General features: G+C 62.5%; 1 protein-coding gene across 1 annotated transcript in view; it reads right to left on the minus strand.

Moving 5' to 3' along the window:
* DSCAML1 (DS cell adhesion molecule like 1) overlaps positions 1 to 15,837 on the minus strand; it is a 110,273-nt gene that overhangs the window by 9,177 nt on the left and 85,259 nt on the right. Inside the window, 13 exon segments of the mRNA XM_050910963.1 lie at positions 1,218 to 1,357; positions 2,449 to 2,604; positions 2,676 to 2,822; positions 3,817 to 4,057; positions 4,990 to 5,060; positions 5,254 to 5,421; positions 5,870 to 5,998; positions 6,112 to 6,208; positions 6,823 to 6,971; positions 6,974 to 7,021; positions 11,501 to 11,677; positions 11,810 to 11,929; positions 12,232 to 12,510. Of these exon segments, the coding sequence (XP_050766920.1) occupies positions 1,218 to 1,357; positions 2,449 to 2,604; positions 2,676 to 2,822; positions 3,817 to 4,057; positions 4,990 to 5,060; positions 5,254 to 5,421; positions 5,870 to 5,998; positions 6,112 to 6,208; positions 6,823 to 6,971; positions 6,974 to 7,021; positions 11,501 to 11,677; positions 11,810 to 11,929; positions 12,232 to 12,510 (1,922 nt within the window).

Here is a 15,837-nt window from a genome sequence, read left to right on the forward strand (position 1 = left end):
CCGTGAGACCCTCGCCCCCACCGCCCTCAGCTCGGGAGCAAAGCCCCAGCACCTCGAGGAGGTGGCTGCGGGCCCTCGGAGAGCGAAGGGAGCTCCCCAGGGAGCGACTCAGCTCTGCTTGGTGCTTCTCAATGCCAGCGTAAACCGGCTGGTGTCGTAATTTCTCCAGGGAGCCCGGGCCGGAGCCCGAGGAACAGATGGCTGCGACGGCATGATATGTTCCCAGGAAAGGACGCTTCCCCGGCTGCCCGCCGAGCTGCAGCGGGGACTGGGCGCAGAGGCAAGCCCCGGCTGGGCTGCTGAAAACCCTCTGCAGTGGCAGCGAGGAGCCGGGGGTCCCCGAAACACCTCCCGCATCGCCCGCAGCAACTGTCCCCACCCCGCGGGCAGTCCTCCGGAGAGGTCTGGCTCGCAGCGAGGCTGTGCGCGAGCGCCGGGGCCGGACTCCATCGCATCTGGGCCAAAGCCGCCCTGCCCCAAGCACGGCCCCCAGCCACCCTGCCGGGGCTGCCCCGCCACGCAGGCGTCGGCGAGGGGATGGGAGCTCAAAGATCCCTGTTTGCATGGGATGGATGTGGTATTTCCGCGCGCAAACAGGCGGCTGCGCACAGGTACCTGCACGTTCGCCGCCTCCGAACGCGCGCCCTTGTGGGGCCCGCAGAGGTAAATGTACCCCGCAAGCAGACACCTATATGAATACTGTATAGTATACATAATTTTTTTTACCCAAATGACAGTTTTGACAAGATGCCAAGAAAACAATATCGGATCCCAGCGGTTTTACCAGTTGCTTTGATGAAAAGATTATGTTGCCCTGGAAACCAGAGGCTCAGATAGTGAAATGAGTTTGAGAAGGAGCTTTTGATAAGCACCAGTCTGCAGACCTCCCGTCAACCTCTCCCGCACGGAGGAGGGACGGGGCCAGGTTTGAGTTCTATTTTATTTTCGGTCAGCTGCTGGCACATCTCCCGTTCCGGAGCGAGCGCTGAGCAGGGTGGATGCCGGAGGAAGGGAACAGACAATGGGACTGTGCCCTGATGCAGAGTGTCCCCGGGTGCCCTTGCAGCTCTGCAGTGCACGGACCCGGCCCAAGGGAGCTTTGCTGCCGCTGCCGCCGCCTGGCATCGACCCTCCCTCCCATTCCGGCTTCGCCGGCTCAGCGTTCCTCCGGCACACCCTGGCGATTCCCCAGCATCGCCCCTGTCCCTGTCCCGTACCGGCTGCCCCGAGCCGGGGCTGGAGCAGAAGATGGTGTACTTCCGAATGATGCCGTTGGGCTTGGCCGGCGGCAGCCAGGACACCACCACGCTGCTGGCGGAAGACGGGACAGCCTTGATGCCGGCCGGGGGACCTGGAACTGAAGGAGGGAGAACGTGGCAGAGCTGGCGCCGAGAGGGCTCCGAGGTCTCTGCCCAGCCCGGCGAGGCGGCAGCACCCTGCTGTGGGGCTGGCATCCCCATGGCGCGCTGGGGAGGAGCCGCAATGGCGTCTCCACACCAGCGTCGGGCAGGCACAAGCCGGGACGGGTCTGCAGGTGAGCGGTCACCCCACCGTCACCCCACCGCCTGCGGGACACCTCTCCACGGGTGGCTCCGGTCCCCCACCGAGCCAGAGGCAGGAGACTTAATTGCAGCCCAGGCTCTGGATTAGAAACCGCGATTGGCTTTTAATGGCCGTCTCCTTAGTCTCCTCAATCTGCCGGAGCGGCTCAGCCTTACGCTGCCCGGCTGCGCCTCCCCAGCATCTGGCGCTTCCCAGGACGGGCAGGCAGCAGCGCCAGCCCACGGGCCCAGGCAACGCTGCGCTACCGAGTTAATGGCATTAAAGTAGGGCAGGCAGGGGTGTAAATATTTAAATATCCGCACTTAAGGAAAAGAAAAAAGAGAAAGGGAAATGCCCTGCCCGTGGCTGTACATGGGGGGGCTTCCTCGTGCCCCCGCAGCCGCTCCAGCCCTTCCCTCGCCACTGTAGCAACACAACGCGCCGTGGCACGAGCAAGTGCTCCCGTCTCCTGGCATCAGCCGGCTACGGCATGCTGCAACCCGAAGTGACGGCAAGCAAGACCCGAGCGGGCCGGGGCTGCATGGGGGGCTGGCTCGGGCTCTGCTACCAGGGAGCAGCAGCCGAGGACCGTGCGCACACAGCAGGGCAGCGCCGGGTGCCTTCCTCCCCTCCCGGCCAGGCACGGCTCTGGGCGCACGGTGGGCTGCCGGGCACGGGACCTGCCCGCGGGTTTGGCAAACCGAGCAGGGAGGAAACGACAAGGAGGGAGAAGCCCTGCCCGGCCCTGCCTGCCTGCCTGCCTGCCTTTTTTATTCATTGCTAAGGGCCCCTACTCAACGCTCCATCTTCTTACTTCTAATTAACACGCGTTGCCGTGGTTTATCAGCCGGGGGTAAGAGAAGAGCGCACCCGCACACACCCACTCCCCCGGGCAGCGCCGCTTACTGTCCTCCTTGGTCTGGATGTAGAGCACGCTGCTGCGGACGCCGTCGCCGGCCTGGGTGTACGCCAGCACCTGCACGCTGTAGTTGGTGAACTTCTCCATGCCCCGCAGCTCCACTCGCTCCCGCGTGGTCGTGATGTTCTGCATCTCGCCCCACTCTGCGGGGAGACGGGGCCCGTCAGACCCGGTCGGGGTCCCCCCACGTCACCCGCCCTCCACGAGCGCTCACCTCCATCCATGTAGAGGGACCAGAAGATGACCCGGTATCCCTTGAGCACCCCGTTGAGGGTGCTGCGCGGGGGCTCCGACCAGGAGATCACGGCCACGTCCGACGTGATGGAGATGGCCCGCACGTTCTCGGGGGGCTGGCTGGGAACTGAGGAGGGGTCGGATGGGGAGGACAATCAGCAGGAGGATGGAGAGGCGGCACGTGCCCGGCAGATGCCGGGCTGAAGGAGCCGTGTCCCACGGGTCAGCCGCCCCGACTGTACCCGCACGGACCCCACCGTGCTGCTGCCCCCTCTCCCCCGGCTGCTCGAGCCCCTGGAGCCGGTCCGCCCGGCGTGCGGGGCACCAGGTCCGGGCGAACGCAGCGGTCTGCCTCCGCCGCGCTGTTTTGCCCCTCTTGGACTTGCGCCGAGGCGGGTGCAAGCCCCTTGCTCACGGGGACGGGGAGGCCGCCGGGACACGCTGCGCTTCCCAGCAAGGGGAGAGCGGGAGAGCTGGCTGGATGCGAGGTAATTAGATCCCATTGCCCCGCAAGAGGTAACTCTAATTTTTATGAGCATTTAAATGATAATACATCACCGTAACGATGCTCTTTGAAAATGATTATTGTTTCATATTACTTAGGTGCAAAAATATAAGCACCGTGTAATTAGGGACGGAGTATAATAAACTAATACAGATAGTCCGTTTGAACAAAATGAAGGTAATATAATTATGGAAAAGACACTATTGCTAAGACGGGGGCCCTTGAATACCCCAGGAGGAGTGCTAATGTAGCCAGGAAACGATCGTGGTTTGACAGGCTAACGAGAGCCTTAATTAAGTATGAAAAACTGCTGAGCGAACGCACTGCAAAACTTTTTTCTCGTTGTTTTTAAAATGACTGAGGCCACCAGCGATCCTCCTGATGGAAGCCCCCCTGGCGCTTCGGCAATGTCTAAATCCACCTTGACATCCGTCTATATTGCGCTGGAAACCCAGTGCCACGGGTGTCCCGGCATCCTCCTGCTCACAGCCACCCCAAGACCTGCTCGGGACCGGGCAGGGAGCGGCCGAGGGTGGAAGGGCTGGGAGTCTCCCAGGTGGGACTTGGCACCGGGGAGCAGGAAAACCGCCCGGCCCGGGGACGGGGACAGCCTTACCGTCCTCCAGCGTGGTGGCGTTGATCTCGCTGGACGACGGTCCCGTCCCCGCGCGGTTGAACGCCTGCACCACCACCCCGTACTGGGCGAACTTCTTCAGGTTGTCCAGCGTGTAGACCTCGCTGTCTCCCGTGGCTTTCATCTCCACAATGCTGTACTGCCCGTTGCTGCCCGGGCTGTTCTCCCGGTACCCGATCTGGTAGCCACGGATCACCCCGTTCTGCAGCTCCTTCTTCGGGGCCTGAGGAACAGGGGAGGGTGCAAGACGCAGCGGCATCAGGCAGGGCTCCGCCGCCCAGCCAGCACGTCCCGGGGCCGGGAGGCTCGCAGGGCTCCCTTGCCCCGACCGCCTCTCCCCAGCGGCTTTTCACGATGCTTTTAAGTTTTCTCTCCCCGCAGCGGCGCTTGGGCGCGCACACCGAGCGGCAGGATAGCGACCAAAAGGGTCCAGCGGGACGTGCCTGGCCAGCACCGTTCCCCGACTGGAGCAGCCCAACGGGAGGAGGGAAAAACCCCAAGTCCGACAGCCTTAAAAACGCGCGAGGCCGGGTTGAGATCAATCTTAACAATATTGCTCTGAAGCATTAAGAAATCAATAGGGTTGATTGCAAATTTATGTTACAAAGCCAGGGCGATCCATCTTACTGAAATACTCTTAAAACAAAGTGACTTATCTTTCAAGTGAATCTTATTTTCCATTAATCTGTTTTTCAGCGCTTAGGGGGAGGGGGGAGAAGCTGGAACCCTAAATTTATTGACTTACCAGTTCATTCCAAAGTCCTAACTTTATAATCAATTTTAGTTTTCATTATGCACCTTTGGAAAAATAAATCCGATTCTAACTTTTATTGATCTTTGCTCAAACGCGTTGCAACCCGGCGTCTCGGTTTTTACATATTTATCCTCTCTCTCCCCCGGCCCCCCACGGACATCCTATGAGATAACGAGCTTGTTATAAAACGTGATTAATAAAGACCCCGCGCGATGCAGCCGAGCTGCACGCCCAGCCTTCAGGTTTTCATTTTGCCTGGGAAGTTCTTCCTGGCCCTCGTGCCGCCGCCGAAACGCCGGGTCCCAGGACGAGCTGCCGCCGCAGAGGCTCGGGACGGTGTTTGGCGCTGCCCAAGCCCCCGCGGCCAGGGAAAGCCCACGCGCCGCCCCGGCCCCGCTCACCTTCCAGGTGACCTGGATGCTCTGGGACGTCATCGGCTGCAAGGTGACATCCATCGGAGGCCCATCGGGAGCTGCGGAGAAACAGACCCAAAAGAGAAGCGCGTTGAGAAGCATCAGGGAAAGGACCTCCTCGTCAGGAAAACACTCGGCTTTAAAGAGAGCTCTGCCGCAGCCAGCTTCGCTCAAGGCCGCGGCTCCCGCACTGCCCGTGGCCGCCCCTGCCTGCCGGCCCCGGCGCCCGTGCCCGCGAGCCGCGACCGGCACCTGCTTCCTCCGTGCTGATGGTGAGCTCCTTGCTCGGCTCGCTGCGCCCGATCTTGTTGAAGGAGTACATGCGGATGCTGTACACGGAGGCTGGGTGGAGGTCCACGATGTTCGCCTGGTTGATGGTCGGGGAGATGTTGCGCGTAGACTGCTTAAAATCCCAGGAATCTGGAAAAGCAGCGGAGCGAGACAGGAGGGTCAGCACCCGAATCCCGTCCCCGGGTCCGCAGTACCAAGGGGGCCATGCTCAGGCAGGTGAAGTCGCCAGGCGCCGCCGGCTTTCGTCCCCGGCCCCCGCAGAGAGCTGCCGCTTCCCCCCTCCCCGCTGTTGTGCGGCCCGGGTTTGGCTTTTCGCAAATATTGTCTCTTTTAATATTCCCTTTCAAATGCTCCCATCCAACAGAAATTAACATATTTCATTAACGCTCCTCTCTCCTTTCTTCATCAAAGGAACCGGGATGCAGAATATTCCCTCGGAGGCGCCGGCAGGGCAGCCCCGTGCCTGCCCGCGCCGCCTGGCCCTGGGACACAGGGGCCGCAGCGCAGCCCCCAGCCCCGCCGCTTGCAGGGGGCCACGGTGGCACGGGGAAGGGAGGGGAGGTCGGCCATCACCTACCCGACTTGTTCTTGTACTCGATATCGAACCCGGTGATGATGCTGTTGCCGTCAAACCGCTGCGTCCATCGCAAATTCATACTCCGGGCTTTCACCTCGCGGATCTCCAGCTCCGGCGGGTCAGGGGGCTCTTGGGGACACGCGGGCAGGTTAGGGACGACAGGGAGAGAAGCCCCCCGGGAGCAGGGGGACCCTCGCGGCAAGGCTTCGCACCCCGGGGCTCGCGCGCGGGGGAACGAGTACCTTGGACAGTGAGCTGGATCAAGCCTCTGTCCTCGCCATAGGAGTTGATGGCATGACAGGAGAAGAAGACCGAGTCCCCGCGATCGGCTGGTTTCAGCTACAAATGTTTCGGGGAGAGAAGAGGAGCCAATTCAGACTGAACTACCCCGAGGACCGTACCCGCGCCTTCCCCCGGTATCGCAGCCGGCGGGAGCTGTGCCCGTGGCGGCAGGGCTCCCTCCAAAGCAACCCCCGGTCCCCTGGCTCAGATCTGCGCCGAAAATTTGTTCTTCGAGACGTCGCCGGTGCTGCAAAACGCCTTCGCAACCAGAGCCCGTTGCACAGGCAGCTGAGATTTAGTGCAAAATCCAGGGGCTTGTTTGTCACAGCATGCAGGTGGTGGCTGTTTTTTAATCGGTGTAATTAAAAGCAGAAGCCCGGCTCCTCGTGCGGGCCCAGGGCAGCGCTAACTCTTACGCTGGTTGTAAAAGTGCAGGCGCTTCGCCTGGTGCCGCCGGCTGCAGATGCGAGCCCGCCGGCAGGTTTTCCAACATCCCTCCCCGCTGGACTCAGTTTTGCCACCCTGGGAGCCCTGCTGCAGCGCCGGCCTCCGCGACACCCGCCGGGGACCACCGACACCCTCCCCGGGCACCCCTTGTGCCGCCCGCCCCCCTCCATCACCCGAGCGAGACACGGGGCAGCCCGGGCGGGCGCAAGACCCTCGCCCCTCACCTTGAGGGTGGAGATGACCTCGTCGCCGTTGTCCTTGGTGGTGATGGCGTAGCGCATGTTACGGTCGGGGTCGATGACGGTGTCGCCCTTCTCCCAGCGGATGATGATGGGCCGCTCGCCCCGGGCGGTGCAGTTCAGCTCCTTGGTCTGCCCTTGATGGCGATGGTGGTGTTGGGGTGGGAGGTGATCATGGCCGGGACTGCGGGGAGGCAGCGGGTCACCCGCGCGCCCGGGGGACGGCTGGGTGCCACCTGCGGCTGCCCGGCCCCGGCACGGTCCACGGCCCCCGCCGGGGAGGGGGCGGATGCGGGTCTCGCCAAGAGGCCAGGCAGCCCGAAGCAGAATCGTCTCGCTGCGTTATACGGCTCAGGATCATAAAATAATGAAGCCGATAAATTTTATAATGCATAGCATTACACCGGGGTAGACAATAAAACGTGAAAGACAAATAACCGAGCGCACACTATAATGAAGAGAAAGCCTCCAGTCTGAGACGTGCGGGTATGAATTATTGACTAAGGTTTTACACTCCCGAGGATGAGAGGAAGAATGTTTTCCATCACAGATTTGCATAATTCACTCGTATAAACCTGGGCAGAATATAGAGTGCGATTTCACATCAGCAAGGCCGCCTTTGCATTGCAGATGCCAGAGATGACTTTTTTTTTTCCCCACAGCCACCCCGATATGCAAACGAGGACGGCGGGCAGGCCCCACGCCGCGCTCACCGCCCAACCGGGCTGCAGCGCCCAGCGTGGGCGCATCCCGGCGCTGCCCGAGCAGCGGCTGCAGCGCAGTCAGGGACGCCCTTGGGACGGTACAGCGAGTCCCTCTCGCCGCTGGCGAGCGCCCACAGCCCTGGCACGAAGCTGCCGCCTCCCGTCCGGGCGCTTGGGCCGCTGGCCTGGCAGCGGCACCGCCGCGGAGGAGGGCCAGCACGCCAGCCGGCGCCGGGCTCAGCCGCCTCCCGCCCGTCCCCGTGCGCTGCAGCAGCCGAAGCCGAAGCCCTTCTCCTTGCTGCTGGGGATTGCTGTAACGGGCCCCGTCCGGGCTCCGTCCCCCGTGAACCTCGCCGCTCCAAGAGCAGAGCCCTCGCGCTGCCGCGGCGCCGTGCGGCGAGCCGGCCACGGCGTGCGCCGCGCAGGAGAAACGGGCTTGGGGGGAGGGGGGCGAAGGCGGCCTGGGCAAGCAGAAAAAAATGTAATGCATAAACAAACAGCGCTGCTCAGTCCCGCAGTAATATATGATAATGACAATCCGCAAAGGCAACACACACTGTTATAATGGGACACAAGAGGCTCTAATGAGCTACGACTTCTTGGCTTTCTGTGGCAATGTAATTCAATTAACAGCTAAGGCAACCTTTCCTCCTGAGCTGCCGGTAGTTGCAGGGTGCAGGGCAGGCACCCGCGCGGCTGGGACAGAGCGGCGCCCGGCCTGGCGCCCGCTGGCAGCGCCCCGTGCCAATCCTGCCCCCAGGGCAGCACGGCAAAGAGCAGGGACGTTGGGGCAGCGCTCGGACCTGCGGTGCATCGCCACCGGACCTGCGGTCCAGGGCGTGGGAAACCAAGAGCTACGAGAAACGGGGCAGGACTTCTCCTGGCTCTGACCCGTCCCGTCCCCAGCCGCGCGCCCGTCTTCCCCCAGCCCCGACGCCAGGGCTACGCCAGGGAGAGGGGCAGGCGTGGGAAGAGGCGGCCGAGCCCCAGCCTCCCGCTCCCCGCGGGGGCGAAGGCAGAGGAAAGGGACGGCCGGGGGCTCTCGCACCTACCCCGGACCCGGGGCCGACCACCGCCCTGGCTCCGAGCGTGCACGGCACAGCCAGGTTAGGGTCTCGGCACTCAGTTTTGGTACTATGGCAGCCCTTGCCGGGCTACTGCCCGCTGTCCCGAGTTCCTGCCACGAGAAGGCCATCGCGAGGCCACCCTGCCATTTGGCAGGTGGGGGCACCGGGCTCCGCTTCCCTACATTCAGCCTTCATTCAGCCTTCATTTAGCCCAGGCTGGAGGCCGGTGCGGTGCCAAGGACGTGCGCGGGCGCAGGGGCCGAAGGGGCAGGACAGCCCCGCAGGGCTGCGGCAGCCCTGGAGGCATCAGCCCCCTTCCCGGCAAGCGGCGGCCCCGGGAGAGGAGCTCCATTTCAGGCTCTGCTTCGCTCAAAGGCACTTATTGATGTTTGATTAAGAGCAGCTCCTTGGATGTAAACATATCAACTTCTCTCAATTGCCGGGGTCCCAGGAGAGCGGCACGCAGTCCAGAGCGGGGGAAGCAGCAAAACAAACCGAAAGAAAACCCCATCCAGCCGTGCAGACAGCAGGGACCGGGAGGCAGAGACAGCACCTCTTGCACGTCAGTACCCGGACACCTGCCCTGGAGCAGCTCTGCCGCTTGCGGAGGGACAGCATCGCTCGGGACCGGCCGTGGGACCCTCTGAGGGCTGCCGGGCATCAGTAACGCTGCTTCGTGCCCACCCGAGCATCAGCCCCGGGTCAGCGCTGCTGCGCAGACAGCCTTCCCTCGAGGAGAGCGTGCCTCCGACGCTTTCTGCGCCCGCCTGGCCCGCTCAGCCGCCCCTGCCAGCGCGGCTGCCACGCGCCGCCCGTGCCCACGGGCCTTGTTAACAAGGCCCCGACAAGAGGCTCGTCCCGCTTGCTGGGCAGAGATAAGACCGGCTACAAAGGGAGCCGACAGCCCCCGGCGCGCTCCGCCGTCCCGCGCCAGGCTGGGGCACGAGCCGCTTCGCAGCCCGCTGGTGACAACTGAATGACGATGGTGACAAGGGTGACAAGGGCTGTGCCCGCCTCCCTTGTCCCCCCCCTCTTTCTTGTTTGGAGCCGGCTCTGTGATGTTAATTTGATTGCGCCCCTTTCAGCTTCCTTTCTACACTGATTAGCTGAGTTTCACCTGAAGCATGAGATTAATTCAAATCGCATGGAAGCAATCAGTTCTGCTCTCGGCAGCGAACTTCCACAGGCGTCTGTGCCCGCGACGTGCGGGCAGCTGCCCCTCTCCACGCCGGGACAAGCAAAGCCGGGCGGCTTTCCTCGCCCACCACCCGACGAAAGCAGCGGCCGGCTCCTTCTGGCACTGGTGGGTCCGCAGGCCCTCGGCCGGGACTTGCACGCACGTGTCTGACGCGTTACCTGGCTGCCTCGGCTTGCTCCCCCCCCACCCCGGAGCCCACCGCTGTGGTATCGGGGAAGGGGACGCATGGATGCGGGCTGGCTGCCACGGCTGCTCCCCTCTCCCCTGCTGACCGCCGGCGCGCTTTGTTTGGGCTCTGATTAACTTTCATTTAACTTCGTCCGCAGTGGCCTGACTTTCAAGGAAAGCCGGCGCTGATCTCACTTTAATTGGCCTGACATTTCACTAAACAAACAAAAATCCAAAACCGAAACAAAACAAAAGAGCCCCACATAATGCTTAATTGGCCGCGGCGCTTCGTCTACCTATTCATCCAAACCTTTTCAAAGGCTGCGAGGTCTCCAGGAAATGTAAAAGCACATGCATAATAAGGTTATGTGCTATTCAAGTCAGCAAGCAACCTGTCCTGGGATGCAATTACAGCAGATCGCAGGGACAAGGCAACAGTTCGGGCTCCGAGCCTTCTGCACGCTCACTCGGGATTAATCGCCTCCACTTTGTACCTGCGCCTTATTGAAGTGCATTGTTTGAAGTCGCTCGTTTTGATTCATCAGTCGGCAGGCCAAATTAAACAGCTGACAGGGAGGGGAGCAGAAACCCGGGAAAGCAGAGGCTGGGCGGGGAGGGGAGAAGCCCTGAGCGAAACGCCTGCCGATGCCAGAAAATGAAGCGCTTGCCTGGGGCGGGGAGGCAGCAAGGGGGCTGCCCGAGCCAGGGCCGCTCTCTCCTTGCCTCGTCCCGGGCGATTCCGCCGGCGCAAGACCCTCGCCAGGACACGGTGGCACCCGGGGAGGGCTGCCCAGGGGACAACCAGGGTGGCGGGGGCTCCCACGGCTTCGCCTGCAACCTCCGGCGCGCAGCAGGCAGCCGGTGTGCTCACTGCCTCGTCCCCGCCGGCGCAGGCAGGGCAGAGTTTAAGCCTTGCTGAGCCGAGCCCTGACCCCAGCCCCGCTCTGGACGCGTGCGGGAGCTGTCGCAGGAGCGAGCGTGACGGGGCTGGTCCCCCCTCCGCCACCTCCTTTTTGGGGTTTGAATGCTCACGGCAGCAACAATCAAAGTAAATAAAGAGGAGCTGGAGATTCTGCATTCCGCTGATAGCAACGGGAATTGGGAGAGGAACCCAATAATAAGCGCCATTCAAACACGGTGTCTAACAACACTTCCCGGTCCATCCCTGTCAAATTAGCCCAGCTATTTCCCTTCCTCCCGTACGGTGTAGATTGATTGCTCGGTTTTATTAAGGACAAAGCGTGTTTAATAGCAAAAGGGAAGCGGGTCCCTGGAGGAGGGGAATCAATGCCCTCCCCGTGCCCCGCGCATCGATGGCGTGCCAAGGGCAGAAGCCAGGCCGGCACGGTGGGAACCCTCCGCACGGAGGAGGGGGCCGTGCCGGACCAGGCTCTGCTGACAAGCACCCACCCCGCAGCCGCAGCCGCCTTCACCGGCACGCAGGGCACGCACCCGCCTCCGCAGCCGTGCCGGGAGCGGGTCCCCGGCCCCTCGCCGCCACCGCCACCGCGGCCCCGGCTACTTACTCTTCACGGTGAGGAACATGGACTTGCTGATGTCTGTGCCCACCCCGTTGCTGGCCTGGCAGAGGTAGTAGCCGATGTCCTCCTCCAGCACGTGGCGGATGAGCAGGGAGCTGTTGGGCAGGATCTGGATGCGGCCCGTGAGGGGTATGGGGTGGTACTGCTGGGGGTTGCCGCTGCCTAGGAGGGGACACAGTGACGCAGAGCTCACCAAGGCAGAGGAGCGCTTGTGAGGTTCGGTGCTGGGGCGGCCATGCCGAAAGGGGACTCTCGGCACGGACGTCCCCAAGCGCTGCCATGTCTCACGCCTACCTTTTGCGTGCTTCCACATGACTTTCGGAGGGGGGTACCCGTCGACGGAGCAATTCAGCACCCCGGCTTTACCGTAAATGCCATCTTGGTTGTTGGGTTGGACCACAAAACGAGGAGGCACTGAGTAATTGGAGAGAAAAGACGGTGACTCTAGCAAAAACCCCATCGGCTCCTTGCAACTCCTCCCTGCCCGCGGGCACGTGAGCGCCCGGGCTCAGCCCCGCTCCTCACCCTCCCCGCCTGCTTCTGCACCGCTCCCGCAACCGGGGAACAGCGTTCTCTTCCGCCAGCCTCGTAACTTATCTCCGTTCCGTGCCGCGCTACCCCTTGCTCACTGTCCACCCTCCCGAGCCCGACGCGGCGGCAGCGTCGGGGACCGGGCCGGGCCGGGCGCGCGGCTGGGTCGGCCCCACGGCACTCACCCCGCACGATGAGCTGCCGCTCCCGGCTGACCGTGGCAGCGTCGTTGCTGGCGATGCAGGTGTAGTTGCCGTTGTGCTTGAGGGAGACGCTGGAGATCTGCAGGGAGCTCATGAACTCCTTGCTCTCGATGGTGACTCCAGAGCCGGAGAGGATGACGTGGCCGTCCTTCCTCCAGGTGATGTGGATGGGCATGTCCCCGGAGGAGACCACGCAGGGGATGTAGAGGAGCTGCCCGATGGAGGCTGGCGGGAACTCGAAGGGCTGGATCAGCGGAGGGACTGTCGAGGGGAGAGGCAGAGCACGCTGGAGAGCCTGTCCGGGGAAAGTCTTCCTCCAGCGGGGCCGGGCCGCGGCGGGGCCGGGGGGAGATGCTGCCCCAGGAGGAGAAGGAGCCCAGAAGCTAAGGCCGGCTTTTGTTTCCACCAGGAAGATGGCCAGGGGAGAGCGGAAGGTGCCGCCGAGCAGAGAACAGCAGGAAGACATCTCCACCTGGCAGGGCCACCACGCCAAGAGCAGGATGGAGAAACGCCGACCTCCCGAGCAGAGCAGGCCCTGCTCTGGGGAAAGCCCCGGCCGCCCCCCCCGGCACGTGCCAGCCGAAATTCCGCCTCAGCACTCATCTGCTCGCAGAAAAGCAATCATTAGATGGATGCTTTTCTTAAAGGCACTGGATTCAGACCCAGCCATTATCTTTCTGATAACTTAATTAGGCAACCGCAGCATCTCTGGCAATGTGGGAGGGGGAAGAAAGCGGAGAGAGGGAGACAATTAGCTTAACAAGGCTCAGCACCTGGTAGATGAGATCCTCTTTCTGCAGTCTCCATAATTAAATTAGCGGGTTGCCAATTGTCCCCTCGGCAGAAATCAGCTGCCCTCTCGTACAGGCGCAGGAGCGGCTCCCCGCACCGCCACGCACGTCCCTGGGCTCCCATCTCCAGCCCGTGCCCGGCCCAGCGCATCGCAAAGGTCTCTGCGCCGGGTCTCTGCCCCTCTGCCTGGCCCCGGCCCGGCCGGGCAGCTCTGCGGAGCAGCGGCCAAACGGGGGGCTGCTCACCGTCCCCCGGGGCTGCAAGCCGCTGCCAGCAGGCAGGCAGGCAGATGGGTGCGGGCAGGGCTGGCCTGCCTCTTTGCCGGCTACGGCGACGTGGCTTGAGCTGACGGAGCCATGGAGCCAGCGCTCCCTGTTTTCCATAATTAATGAATAATTAATTGGGAATGCACTGCAGTCTATTGCAGAGCGGGGATGGGCTCGTGGATCTGCGCCTCTCCAAACGTGCCCCACCGGCCGCTTCCGAGCCGCCAGGAAAAGGACAGGCTCCCTCGATAGACGAGCTCTCCCTGCTCGAGCTCCCCGCAACCGGAGCTGCCAACTCGCCTCTCCTTCCCAGTTCGTTTCCCCGCTGCAATTCTCCTTGCTCCAGGGCTTCCAGGCTCCGGTGCGCAGCTGCAGCAGGAGCCGGCGAGGGTCTCCCTGCCCACGGTGCCTGCCGCAGAGCCCGGCCCGGCAGCTCCGGTCTGGAGGGGAGCCCCAGCGAACAGCCTCTGCCTTCCCGCAGGGTGAAGCATCGCCCCGACGGTGCCCCGGTGCTGCCGGCTGCGGAGTAGGCGTCGCTGGTGTCAGCACCGCGCTCCCCAAATCGCCGCAGTCACCCGAGCAGAGCTGTGCGGGAGCTCTGGGACAGCACCAAACCCACACGTGATTAATTAAAACATTCGAAGACGCTTGCGGGAATAACAACGAGCTGTCAGGGCACCTCGGAGGAGACCGGGTGCTCGGATCGCGCTGCCAGGGAAGTGCAGAGAAGAGGCCCCGGCAGCATCCCCGGGCAGCCGCAGAAGCCTGAAGGAGCGGGGAGGTTTGAAGCTGGGACCTGGGGGGGCCCGGGGTCCCCAGGCTCAGCGGTGCCAGCTAAACCCGGGCGGGAGTTTCCCTCAACGCACGACGGGGAGCGTGGCTGGGAGCGATGCCTCGCGAGCAGGGCCGGGGGCCGCCCGCACATCCCCGCTCCCCGGGGCAGCGGCGCCGGAGGGGAGCTGTAAAGCTTTTACTACCGCGTGCTCGGGAAGACCTGCGTAACTCACTTGTGGCACTTAATGCGGTCGCCAGGCACTTGGGGCAATAAAAGCTTTACAGTGCTCCACGCCATCCCACGCTCCTCGCTCTGCGCAGTTACATTTATTCAGTCAGCTCCGCGGAGCTAGCTCCGACTATCTTCTAGGGCCTTTGCAATTTTTTTCCACAGGCCTTTTATCTGCTGGCCAGAGCAAAGAAGGAATCCAGCAAGCGGGGCCGGGTGTAAATCTCCGGCAGCCGCACCACAGGTGGAATGAAGATGTCTGGCCGCGGCAGCGTGGCGTGCCGCCGGCCCGCACCGCGCTTCCACCTGCTCGCCTTCCTTAGCCTGTCACCGGCCACTAATCAAGGCAGTAAATTCAGATTCGGAAGGGCTCGCTAGCGCTTGCTTCCCAGAACGTAGGGATCCTTGGCTGAACTTCCGCATCCTGCGTCCTCCGATGGCACCTCCCAGTGACTGACAAAACCACGAAGCCCGTTATTTAACTTCACGCTATAGATGCTCTCTCCACACCGGCCCTGCCTGTCCCACTCGTCCCAGGAGAGGACCAGCGTTTACGCGGCTCTGGCCCCTTTTCAAGCCCTGGGGCTCCCACGTAGACGGGGATTTTGTAGAAGGCGAGGAAAGCAGGGCTGGCCGTGCCCTGCGCCGCAGACCCGAGGGGAGAGAAGTCCTCCCCGCCCCGCCCTCAGACAGGTTATCCGCAGTCTGCTCTTCCCTTTGCAAAGCCTTGGAGAAGAGCGTTAGCTAATCAAGGGGTAGCATCTATAATCAGCTTGACGCACTCTCTTGCTAACCTGATTCCTAATAAGAAAATGGTGGATGGGAGGGGAGGGAGGGGGATCGGAGTAAAATCCAGTCCATAAATACCGGGCTGGGTGAGACAGAGAGAGGCAATTGGCCAGCTCCGTCCCCAGCGCGGCTGTGTTTGTCTAAATGATTTACTGCAAACACCGAGCTGGCGACGGGCAGAGACGACCCGACAACTCTGAGGACGGGAGATACGGGAGCACCGCACGCTCACAGCACAATCTCAGCGAGTCACTGGGAGGGAATGCATCCGGCTCAATTCATTAGGACTGATAGCTCCCTCAACGGGGCTGAATAATTGATGGCCTGGAGAAGCTTTTAAGATGTTCTGTGTGCTCGGAAGACCGAGAGTATTATTTTTTTAAAAGCTAACACACACAGAAAAACATCGGTGAAGGTGATCCGAGCAAAGGTTAGATGTTTTAATACGTTATGTTTACACCGTAAATCCTTGCTCCATCGCTTGTAACGGGAAATGGATACGGCGTGGCTCAGGGCAGCTGCAGGCGCGCAGGCAGGACCAGGTAGCCGCTCCGGCAGGAGCTGAGCCAGCTCCCGCGGGCTGCTGCGGCGGGAGCCGAGCTCCCGTCGGCGCAGTGTTTGCGGACCACGGCCACCGGAGTCCCCTGTGCGATGCTTCTCTGCCTCCGTCCCGCAGCGGAGACGTCCCCCCCGCGACCCGGACGGCCTCTCCATCCGACGCAGGGAAAGCCTCTCCAC

This window comes from Gymnogyps californianus, chromosome 25 (assembly GCF_018139145.2).
Source record: "Gymnogyps californianus isolate 813 chromosome 25, ASM1813914v2, whole genome shotgun sequence".
NCBI classification, from domain to species: Eukaryota; Metazoa; Chordata; class Aves; order Accipitriformes; family Cathartidae; genus Gymnogyps; species Gymnogyps californianus.